The sequence below is a fragment of the Dendroctonus ponderosae genome, unplaced genomic scaffold (assembly GCF_020466585.1).
Source record: "Dendroctonus ponderosae isolate FM_Combo_2020 unplaced genomic scaffold, Dpon_F_20191213v2 Dpon_F_20191213_1, whole genome shotgun sequence".
NCBI lineage: Eukaryota > Metazoa > Arthropoda > Insecta > Coleoptera > Curculionidae > Dendroctonus > Dendroctonus ponderosae.
In genome coordinates, this window is record NW_026017110.1 from 26,158,712 (window position 1) to 26,170,423 (window position 11,712).

Sequence of the window (11,712 nt, forward strand, 5' to 3'; positions counted from 1 at the left end):
TTGAAAACTACATAAATAACATCTATTTTTGCAGCAGAAATGTACAAACAAAAATTACAGACTTTATGAAGTAGATTTCAAATTGAATTTTGTTTATCTTTTTGTATTCTTTTTAGTCATAAAAATGACAGTTGCAGCCAATTGAATAATTATAAATTTTTCCTATTATGAAGCATGTGCTACTTAATTTAAATCGCATGTCTTGTCGGAAAAGACTTTGCTTTAATAGAATTTTGACATTGTTATCTATTATTACAAAATGTTGAAAAAATTAGTTTCAAAATGACGTTGAGAAAACCTCCCAAAATCAATTTTTTCAAGTGGAAACTCCCATTTTGATAATTTTAGCTTGACCCGTATTAAAAATCATGGTAAGTTTGTGTAAAGTTGTCCATTCCAAAAGTGTTCAGTTTTCGAAATATTGCCAATTTTATGTTTTCATATGGCTATTTTGTCGCATCTTATTTTAAATACTGTCACTCTCAGTTGTCATGTATGTCAAAAGTGGCCATTTTTATCACAATCAAATGCCAAAGGAATACTTACAGCTGTCAGTTACGTTTTAAAAATTATTAATATTCATTCCCAGACTCTTAAATTACACAAATTAGAGAATGTGGTAAAGTTATATCAAGAATTCAAAATAATTTTCAAATAGTCTATTTTAGGCCAGAGAATATTCAAAATACCCAAGCACCCCACTTGCGTGGGTGCATTCGACATGCGAAAACTACGACCATCGGCACCATGCTGTGGCACCATCGAGCCAAAACAACAACGGAGCTTCTCCGGTATTCCATTCGTTCCGTATTAATATTTACGCTACTTTACTACACACACAAAACCCGGCTTCCTATTGGCCGGAGTCGCATTCCACGCATTCCGACGAGAGTCTCGCATCGGGGCGTCTCCCATTCTTCGGGTCTCCCCGTCTGCCATTGGATGAACGAAAATTCCGCGAATTCTTCAGGATTTTCTTCACATTTTAGATAGGTATCAGTTAGACAACCAGATTTGAGCTGTCATGTGGGTGTCATGAAGTAAATGTCAAAATGACACATACAGGATGTTTTTTCCGCCCAATTTCAAATTTATTTAATAAATTCGCTAATTTTTATTCGTTAATATTTATGCACAAAGTCAATTTGAGGAATTTTGGGAGACTAAATTCAAATAGCAAAGATGGTCCAAAAATGGATACTTTTGTCATGGCTACTGAGAGTGACTGCATTTAAAATCAGATGCAAGTAGCCATATGAAAACATTAAATTGAAAATATTTCGAAAACTAAACCCTTTTGGAATAGACAACCTAACACAAACTTGCCCATATTTTAAATACTGAATAAGATAAAATTATTAAAAATAGAGTTTCCATTTGAAAAAATTAATTTTGGACGGAATTAATTCTCTCAAAATGCCTCAAATTCATTTTCATCTCAAAGAAGGGATCAATGCAAAAAACTCAATGAAAAACACGCTAGATGTTTTAGATAGGAAATAATTGACATTTTTGGCACATTTTAAACAGCTTTTTTAGAGGTCACAATGTTTAACCGACGATATTTTCAATATTATTGACTCAAACGATTCAATATGTACGCAAATAATCCATTGAGCCCAAAAAACATGTTTGCCAAATTTTTATTTTTATCCGAGAATTTCTTAAAAGCTGGAGGTCAATTTTATGAAAAATATCAATTCTCTCAAAATGTAATTGAGAAACAAGATAAATGCTTTAAATTCGAAATAATTGACATTTTTTGACTCTCTTGAACCACTCTTTCATCGGTCACGATATTTTCAGTTTTATAGACGCACGTAGTTTCATATGCACACTGCGGTCACTCGGGAACATCTCAGATCGCAAATACTCAATTGAGCCCAAAAAAACATGAATGCTAAATTTTGATTTTAAACCGGAAATTTTATAAGGGTTTTTAGTTTCGATTTTTTTTAAATAAATAAAAATTATCTCGAACTTCCTTGAATTTTACATCGTTTTTATCAAGGGGAAACGAGGAATGCAACGAACTGATTCCGCAATCACTTTGTGATTTGTGGTGAACTAATTTGCTATTTAATTTGGTACAAATCATATCACAAAACTGGTGACTTTTTCGGCTTTTTAGGCCGTAGTGAATTAAAATTTCTTTAACACGACCTAAAAACACAGATTAGGATGTATCGAACCCACAACAGCGTGAACAAAGAGATATGAATGCAGTTTAAGTTTAAAGAAGTTACTTACTTAAAGTTAGTGTAGTGAAATGACTAAGATTCAAACAACTTCACTCACCATTACCGCTCCTCCACTATCCTCCATCAAGCGTCAATTCCATGCAGAAAATTCCAAATTCCCTGGTGAACAGCAAATGCACACTTTAATGTCCAGAATCGTAACTTGTGATTACCATTTTCACCATGTCAAGTTTCTGGTAAACGCCGTCATAAATACTTCAATTTTAACACGCACTGTTTTGCTAAAATTACACCAAAAAACACTAAACTAAAAGGAACACTTTCACTTTGAACAAAAGTGTGAGTTTATAGCACAAAAAAAGGGGAAAATCATGTAATTCTTTGAATTTGTTTTTCGAACGAATGGTCCCAACTCCGTAACATCCGCCATTAAACAAAAGAGTGTCTGGAGGAAGCGACATGGACATTGAAGTTTTAGAAATTAGGTTATTTGTACAAAACGTCTTAATTCAATCTTAATTATGTTTTTCCTTTAACTTCGCCATTTCATGTAGAAAAAAATATATTCAATCTACTTTCTTTAAGTTTTTTAAAGTTTAAATAATCTAACTATTCCAAAGCTTTATAAATATTATTTTAATTAGTTTATTAGTATTGTGTGTTTCAAAATATTTCTTGGCAAAGAATCAATAAGAGGACAATTTTTAAGGAAGAGGTCTGTTGGAAAGGAGTTAATGCTAATTTTTATTAAGATATCAATGGCTGATTGTAAGTAAGCAACATTGAAACAGATTAATAGATAAATTATCCCTGTTTTTCAGACCCCCCACTTTCACTTTGATGCGTCTGTTCACACCTTTGTATTGTCGTTATCTATGTTCCTCACTCTCACGCATGATTCACGCTCAGTCAGCCATAGATAAAGACAAGTCAGTCAGCTTTCAAGTGTCAAAGTGATAGTAACAACAAAGCTCGAAGACTATTTCTGGCTTAACTGAAAAGTGTGTACCTGTGGTGTGGGCTAGAATGGGCTTTACGTATTATTCCGACTGAATAATAGAGGCTCCAGGACTGTTCATGTATAGTCATCACAAAGAGCTGCCGATAGTAACGTTCAAAACCCGGTTAAAAGTGTTTGCCAGTGCGATTATCGATCTCAACCCAACAATTTACTAAAGTTGACTGGATTATCCAACAAACAACAGGATGAAGCTATCAAGGGACTTCGCCAATAAGTCAGCTTGCCTTTCCATCACCCTCAGCAGCCGCATTAAGCATATTCTACATTGTACACTTTTCGTTACTGTGCTGTGTCTATTCCAGTACTTTTCCAGTGTTCTTAAAGTGCCTGATGATCCAGCTGAAGAAGACAACCCCTGGATTCAGTATGGAGTATTCGGAACCTGTACACTGTATGCCCTGAGATTTGTAACTTTCCTCTCATTACCTCAAGTGATTTTCAACGTCATTGGTTTAACGTTCTATAATTGTTTCCCTGATAAAGTCACCTTGAAGGGCTCTCCTTTACTAGCCCCATATGTATGTATCCGAGTGGTCACAAGAGGCGACTATCCAGAGCTAGTAAAAAACAACGTCAACCGCAATATGAATAAGTGCATAGACTCAGGCTTGGAGAATTTTTTAATCGAAGTTGTCACCGATAAACCCATAGGTTTAGAGCCCCAAAGAAAGGTCCGAGAGCTGGTTGTTCCTACAGACTATCAAACAACAACAGGGGCGTTATTTAAGGCGAGGTGAGTGAGGTGAAACTCAATAGAAAACTAGAATAGACGCACGTTTGCTTTTTGGTTACAGCATGCTCAATTATTCTGTCTAGATGTTGCACCTGTTAGTAGGTATACCGATACCAGTTTTGTTGCTTATATGGGTAGTGAAGTCAGCAATTTAAACGTCCTGGCTTGTGGAATAGTTGGCAATTTTAGGTAATATGTAATTTACTTAATTTGCACCTATCTAAGCTAAGGTTCAAATTATTTAACATGCATATGACATGAGCTTAAATTGTTCTTAATTAGGTGTTTCAGGCTTGTATAATGAACTGAAAATTAGCTAAGTTTAAGTTAAGTTGTTTAGTCGCTTAAAGATTGCTTGGAGCTTTCTTGCTCCATTGAAGTTAGCTGATGATTTCTGAAGCCTCAACTCTCATATAGTCCCGGGTTTCCAATAGACTCATTAAACCAGTTTTTCAACCAAAAAAAATTAGTCCTCAACTAGATACGCCTGACCAAAAATTTAACACATTTCATGTCCATGAAAAACAAACTATTTCGGCTGAAAAATTGTGCAGAAATGAAGCGGCTATGCGGACTAGCTATAGGGAAAAAACGAAGGTATTTGAACTGAAAACAAACAATCTGAAATAACAATTTTGTCGCAAAAGGCAAGGCATCAAATGGGAAACTCCATCTAAAAGTTGCAGAAATACAAGTTGAGAAACTTTAAAAATTCTAAGAATCGTTCGCATTTATGATCAGTTGCTCAACTGATTAGTGCAACTTTTCAGAAGGATTTATTAATCAACCATCACGTATTCATTACCTATTGTACTCATTTATATTTGACGCATACACCAGAACAAAGAGTTATGTTACAGTTCATATGTTTGTGTAATACAAATTGTCTAATTAGGATTTTTCAATTATTTTATAACGCAAAATCTATACATTATTTATGTTAAATTAATTGCAATGTATTATAATGCAAATTTATTAATTTTTTCTTAATTGTATCCTTGACGGAACAACTTTTAAATATTGCTGATTTGCTGAATTTTACCTGGTGGGCTTTGAAACGAACTGCTGAACTAACTGCAAGTTAAGAGCTTAAGCGGGAATACATAAAACATAGTCTTTGATTTTTAAAATTTTATATATTAGTTTTATTTATCAGTTTCGCCCACTTTCACTTCCTCTAATAAATTGGAGAATTCCCTTGTTGCAGAGCGCTTCAGTATTGTTTGGAAGACAAAGTGAACATTCTCAACGACAACGACTGGATTGTTCATTTAGATGAAGAAACGCTTCTAACCGAAAATTCCGTTCGCGGGATTTTGAACTTTGTTATGGACGGAAAGCACCACATTGGTCAAGGACTTATCACCTATGCCAATGAAGAAGTGGTGAACTGGATTACCACTTTAGCCGACAGTTTTCGCGTGTCTGATGACATGGGAAAGCTGAGGGCTCAGTTTTACTGGTTCCATAAGCCGTTGTTCAGTTTCAAAGGATCTTTTGTCGTTACCCAAGTAAGTAGCCAAGAGTAAATTATTGCCACTGGCTGAACAAACAGTTCATTCCATGTTTTGGAAAATGTCCTTGTATGTATATGGAACAATAAGCATGTTTATATGAAAAGCATTGCACAGTTGTTTCCAGACATCAAGTAGAATGTAATTTCGGAATGTGTAAGTCTAACTAACCACTTGAGGAAAAGTTGTGATTTTTCCGTTCTCCGATTGGAGTGGGCACATATCGATTCCAGCATGTGAGCATTTTATTGAGGTTTCAATCATTTCGATCACTTGGAAATCACAAGTATTGATTTAGGCATGGATTTAAGTTTAGTCGAAAGTCCATACGTACTTAAGAACAGTGATTAGTGTAAACAAAGTGTTATAATCGGAATGGAGTCATACCTGTAATAAAGGAAAAATACATTAACAGTGCGTTATCAGGATCCGTTTTACTGTTTGGTAAATATTTGGCTCCTAAAAGGCAATCTCGATTTTCATTGCCTATTTTTTTCAAGTCAATATATCAAGTCCTTCGCAATATTTACTCTAATGATTTATCTAGTAGTTAGGTCATGAGCAAGCAAATGTTCCAGTTAGTGTGGAAGAAGCTAGTTGCGTTTCAACAGGAATCAGTAGAATTTTTCCACGAAAACGATGAAAAACCCAATAAGGATTTAGGATCTTTAGATTAAATTCGTGAGGATTTAGCATTCTGGTTCACAATTGTTACGCAATTCAACAAGTAGTACTTAGTCGAATTAATTTTGATTTACTGTGAAATTTACAAAAAATGCAACTACGTGTTTAAAACTTTGATCGACTCCAAAAGTTCGGATCGCAAGGGTTTTAAGTAATGAAGCGCAAACGAAAAATACTCAAAACTATTTAACTGTGTGTTGTTAATTGCTTACTCCCAAAAAAAGAATGCGATTAATGAATAAAACCTGATTATGATTTTATATTATTAAATTATAACTGGTTTGTATAAACAACATTTAATTAAACGATTGATTCATATTCTATTGCTTTGAACCGACAAAGAGATGATGAGTAATTGCGTCAAATGCCGATAATATGCTTGTAAAGTAATCAGTTCATATGAAGAGTCATAAAGATAGAAATTGGTATAATAACAGCAATATGTATTACTCATTGATAAATACTTCAGTGGTATGATTTCCATTAACGTATCACGAACTATGCGAGTGAATATCATGTTGAGTTTGGACTGTATTTGTTTGTAAAATTCTGATTTAGTAAGAAGCGATATTTATTAATGATGGTAATAATTGTATCTCATTTTCTTTTCACGTTTTAGGAGGGAATACTATACGTAACTTACATATGTGCTGTATGAACACGTAATTTTTAACCTGCGGAAACTGCGAATAGGCGAGGCTGTTTATTAAAGAAAATTATCTTCGTGTAGATCATAAAGGTCGACGTTTTAAGGATTTTAAAATTCATAAAAGAACTGTTTAACCATGATAACGATATTTTTAGTTCAAATAAATACACCCACGTATCGTCTGGCTTACTGTTAACGTTTACTTAGAGGAAGAAATAGACGTTACTATATCGGATAAGATATTCCAACAATTGTTTTCAACATTTTATGAGACTTAAAAATCTAAATCAGCAATATATTTGCACTTTTAACTCAATTTTTTCGAATCGAGCATAATAATAATTATTCGTCGTTTTAGTCATCCAACTATTTGATTTATCTGAAAGTTAGTCAACTCAATTCATAGTAATCGGTTAAGTCTAGTTAGGATTACCGGTGCTGTAAAAAGCTTTAAAAGATAGTTAGTTTCAATAATTTCCTGCGTTAATAAAATGACTAATGGTCCCGTTTATAATCGGGCGTTTCTAGTGATTCCATGTTTCAAGTTCATTCAAAATGGTATTATCGGTTTATTGCCAGTACTTAATAAAGCTGATTTAATGGGGACAGAATTTCTCGATGGCAAATATTGCAAAATTAATTTTTGCCAAATATTAATATTAAATGTTAAATTTTGTTTTATTTCTTGATTTTTTTAAATGTTTTGTTTGTTGAACTTTTTGGTAAACACCAGATTTTTCAAAAAACTAATAAAATGTTACCAAATTAAAGAAAAAGCTATGTACCTTATTGCACGCAACATCATTACTGGTCTTAACTTTTTACAGTAAAGAGCGATTTTCTGAAGAAAAATTTAAAATATTAAGTCTAAGGAAAACATTCAAAAGACAAATCCCTAAATTTAATGGTCTTTGTAAAAGGCCATCAATTTTTTATAGAAACGTTCACAATCTGAATGTAATGATTCTTCTACAAAATATTCTAAAAAGGCTAAGATAAACCGAGCATTAAGTCTAGGGGCTGCAAATCCGATTTTTTTAAAAGAGTAGGCACGTTACCAAATTCTTCTGTACAAAAATTACCAGATCTTAAAATCATAAGTACTAAGAACTTACTTTTAACAGTTTTAATTTAACAATTAATAATTATGCTTTCTTTTCCAGGTAGCAGCTGAAAGAGCAGTTTCATTCGATAACGGGCGCGATGGTTCTATCGCTGAAGACTGTTATTTCGCAATGAAAGCCTACAGCATGGGATACAGTTTTAACTTTATCGAAGGTGATATGTGGGAGAAATCCCCATTCACCCTCATGGATTTCATCCAACAACGGAAGCGATGGATCCAAGGTATCCTCCTGGTAGTCCACTCCAAAGCCATACCGTTAAGGTACAAGTGGTTGCTTGGATGTGCGTGCTACAGCTGGGTAACATTGCCTCTTTCAGTAAGCAATATTTTATTAGCGGCTTGGTTTCCCATACCATGCCCAGCAATAATGGATTTTACGGTAGTTTTTATCGGGGGCGTCAATATTTACATGTTCATTTTTGGCGTTCTCAAGTCATTCAATGTGTATAGATTCGGGTTTCTTAAGTTGTGCCTGTGTCTGATGAGTGCGGTGGCTGTGCTACCGTTTAATTTAATTATAGAAAATATCGCGGTGCTTTGGGGCTATTTTGGCAACAAGCACAAATTCTATGTGGTGAATAAGAATATTGGCAATCCTATCACTGTTTAAGGTGTGAGGATTTATTTTGTCTGTGATAGTTAAATTAGATCACGATCTCAAGCTATCTTTAAATGTTTTGTTTTTTTAATGTTGACTTCTTCACCTGATGAACTCAATAATGACACTCTCGGAATCTTGAATCGTGCAACACAATAAGGCTTTAAAAACGTGTTGAATTTTGTGAATTAAAATACTAATAGACGCGACATTTTTTAAAGGGTTGCTAAACGAAAATCATTTTCAACCGAAAAACCTGAAATTTTAAACCGTTTGCTTCAAAAAATGATTAAAAATAACGCCTATTATGACGATAATTAGTGCTAATTGATCATAAAGAATACAATGGGACCACAAAAGTAACTGGTTTCCGAAAAGATGCAAACTAATAACAAACATAACAACATGCTTTACACATATGGGAATTTTAAATGACAATGCTTTTAGCAATACCTTTTACATTGGTTTTCCAAACACTGAATGATGGACTTTTCATGTACATGTTTCCGGTTTTCACTAATCGTCTATGTAAATGTGGCGTACGGCTATTTTTTATTGCTCATTGTATGCTTGGTTCATTATCTAGTCAATTAATCAAGTATTGTTGATATAACAATACAGCTCATTATCAGCCACATATCCACGAAAGAAGTGAGTTGTTTAATCTAAAAAATCTAGTGTTTTAAAATACTGCAATACATAGATTGATTTTATAGCGTAAAAAATGGAAATCATCAAGTGTGTTTGGTCTATTTATAGTTTATCTGAATATGTTTGCAAAAATTAAAAGTAGAACGTTAGTAGCTCAGATTAAAACCCACCAAAAAAGACGTAGATAGAACGAATTAAAGCTATTGGTACTTGAATATGATTCTTAGCAATATTTAACCTTAAGCATTAAATGTACATTATTCAGCTAATCGTTCAAATAAAACGGGTGGTGCTTCAAAGTGCATATCTATAGCGAATTTATAAAAATTCAGTGATGATTCTATGTTAGTCCCACCCATTTCACCCACAACGATTAATACTACTTCTCACTTGTAAAAAGTATTACTATTTTAAATCAGCTGTATGAGAACCGAATACAAACCTGCTAATCGACCAATATAATTTGAATATATACAATCAATTATTGTGTTCAAGCCCAACAACATATGTATTGGAATGTTCACGCTGTTTTATGATTTCACTGTAAATAATTTAGCTGTAAGGATTCGTAACGCAGACAACCAAAATATATCTAAATTTAAGTAAGCTGTTTTTCTCAACTGTGTTTAGCACTTAGGAATTTAGGAAGAAAAATTTGACTGATTAGTAGCATACATCTTAAACTTAGGCTTATTTAAATCAATATTAATTAATTAACGAGCACTGATTGTGAGCGTGTATGTTGCCGCTTACTTTGCAATAACTTGGTTAGTAATACTTGTAAATATCAACTGTGTAGCAAACTCCCCAAGGGGACTGACATCACTATTACTGTGATAATTAAAGTAACTTAATAATTATAACATGCTAGGCAATACTACACTTTATAGTAGGTTTGGTCAAATTTTTCTTGAAGATTTTCATCCACTTTCGCACCTGTAGATTTGTGCTTAGATTAGAAATACATGTCACTACTAGAGCAAACCTATTTAAATCTGAATTTTTAAATAAATCAAACATTTGACAAGGACCTGCTGAAGAGGATTTTTTTGTACTCATCTCAACTGCTGTTCTAGTGTTTGAAAAGCATTCTATCAATTATATACCTGTTTTACAATTTACATATTTTATGCTCTTTATGTACATATTGCAACATTATAACTTTAGTTACTTCTTCAGACAATTTCTTCATTAAGGCCAGTTTGAATATATCGTTACGAGTAATAAATTATTCGAATATGTATATCGCATATTTTTGTAATAATCGACTAAGTTTCCAAACCTATTTCCATGAATTTTACAACTATGCGTAGAAGTCGCTGCGAAATAGCCAAGAAAATATTGAAACTTGCGGAATTTCAGAATGCTGCACTATTAAAACTAAAGTGCATGGTTTAAGTGAAATACATACATTAAACAAAATCTCCCAGGATATTTCAACATTAAATTGGCGTTTATTCATCTGCTTGTCCTATGAAAATATACAAGTTTTTGAACAAAATTACCATTGGGTAGTACAATGGTCGACAGAACTATTATTTCCATTATTTACAGATAAACAGGAACATTCGCATTTGGTTGTTGAACTTGCAATATATTAAATCGATTAATGTATTGCAGGTTAAAAAACGTGGACTGGGGCCCACATAATCGAAAGGTTTGGAATCTATAGGTAAAGAGCTTTTTCACAAGTAAATTAAATTTGTACTATGAACGCTTATTTTAAACGAAAAACATTAACTACCACTCAACACCGATATACTGCTGGGGGGCCACACTTTGCAAACAGCTTTGCTTCTAACCAGTCCTAATGGGACTGGCCCATAAGATCGGCTATCAGTCGAATTAGACACGTTATCACCTTGGATCCATATGTGTCCTATGGGGACTACTTCATAACTTGCAAAACCAGTTTTCACTTTTTCACCCTAAAAGAGATACAAATACCGTAATAAATAAATCTTTTTTTTCATCTGGCCAAACTGAAATAGAACTCAGATTAATTCTTAAGTCTTAATTTTATAATTCAACTTTGAAGCGTCTTAAATTGGACTTACCTGAAGGGCTACCACTCTTTTACATATCTGCTGTTTAGGGTTCGTTGGGCACTTAGCAATGATTATATCACCTTTCCGTATCGTTTGCGTAAGAGCCGAAAGGTGTTCGGTGAATAGGATATCATTGGAATAAATTGTGGGCTCCATAGAAGGGCCGGAGCACTAAAAGAATAAGTTACTGGGTGCCCCCAAAAAACATGGGATATTTCGCCTACCAGCACAAAGTCCCCTAGATATTCAAATGTACAGTGCACGACACAACCGTATTGGACTAAGTAGCCTAGAGAGCCTAATAATTTAAATAAGCCTTTCTTCATAATTATTCAATTTCTGGATATGCGGTTCGCAGAATGCGGTTAAATAGCAGAGTCTGCTTCTTTCATCTATCTGTTGCCAGATACGTCAAGCACTGGCAACAGCAGATTTCCCTGTTTGTTTTTAGGCAATTTTAAATAAAAGACACTGAATTTAAATAGGT

General features: G+C 33.7%; 2 protein-coding genes and 1 long non-coding RNA gene across 3 annotated transcripts; 2 read left to right on the forward strand and 1 right to left on the reverse strand.

The window, feature by feature from the left end:
* Positions 1 to 3,078: 3,078 nt before the first annotated feature.
* On the forward strand, positions 3,079 to 10,420 carry LOC109543699 (beta-1,4-mannosyltransferase egh). The gene is made up of 3 exons (XM_019913522.2): positions 3,079 to 3,955; positions 5,163 to 5,466; positions 7,966 to 10,420. The coding sequence occupies exons 1-3, from the start codon at positions 3,408 to 3,410 to the stop codon at positions 8,536 to 8,538; spliced, it is 1,425 nt and encodes a 474-aa protein (XP_019769081.2). The 5' UTR covers positions 3,079 to 3,407; the 3' UTR covers positions 8,539 to 10,420.
* On the forward strand, positions 5,920 to 7,053 carry LOC109543705. The gene is made up of 2 exons (XR_002172514.2): positions 5,920 to 6,710; positions 6,773 to 7,053. It is a non-coding gene; the product is annotated as an uncharacterized LOC109543705 (long non-coding RNA).
* Positions 10,421 to 10,611: 191 nt separating the features above from the next.
* Positions 10,612 to 11,634, reverse strand: LOC109543703 (mitochondrial inner membrane protease subunit 1). Its single transcript, XM_048661239.1, has 3 exons — positions 11,450 to 11,634; positions 11,235 to 11,396; positions 10,612 to 11,105 (listed from the first exon to the last, which is right to left on the reverse strand). Exons 1-3 carry the CDS (start codon positions 11,549 to 11,551, stop codon positions 10,914 to 10,916), a joined length of 456 nt encoding a protein of 151 aa, XP_048517196.1. The 5' UTR covers positions 11,552 to 11,634; the 3' UTR covers positions 10,612 to 10,913.
* Between the last annotated feature and the right edge of the window lie 78 nt (positions 11,635 to 11,712).

Bases quoted from the DNA above. Each gene is read 5' to 3' on its own strand.
- LOC109543703 (XM_048661239.1), bottom strand. From the start codon at position 11,551: ATGAAGAAAGGCTTATTTAAATTATTAGGCTCTCTAGGCTACTTAGTC. The intron at 11,397-11,449 runs GTAGGCGAAATA...TTATTCTTTTAG, and splicing joins ATCTAGGGGACTTTGTGCTG to TGCTCCGGCCCTTCTATGGA. The intron at 11,106-11,234 runs GTAAGTCCAATT...TATCTCTTTTAG, and splicing joins AAAGAGTGGTAGCCCTTCAG to GGTGAAAAAGTGAAAACTGG.
- LOC109543699 (XM_019913522.2), top strand. From the start codon at position 3,408: ATGAAGCTATCAAGGGACTTCGCCAATAAGTCAGCTTGCCTTTCCATC. The intron at 3,956-5,162 runs GTGAGTGAGGTG...CCCTTGTTGCAG, and splicing joins GGGGCGTTATTTAAGGCGAG to AGCGCTTCAGTATTGTTTGG. The intron at 5,467-7,965 runs GTAAGTAGCCAA...TTTCTTTTCCAG, and splicing joins GATCTTTTGTCGTTACCCAA to GTAGCAGCTGAAAGAGCAGT.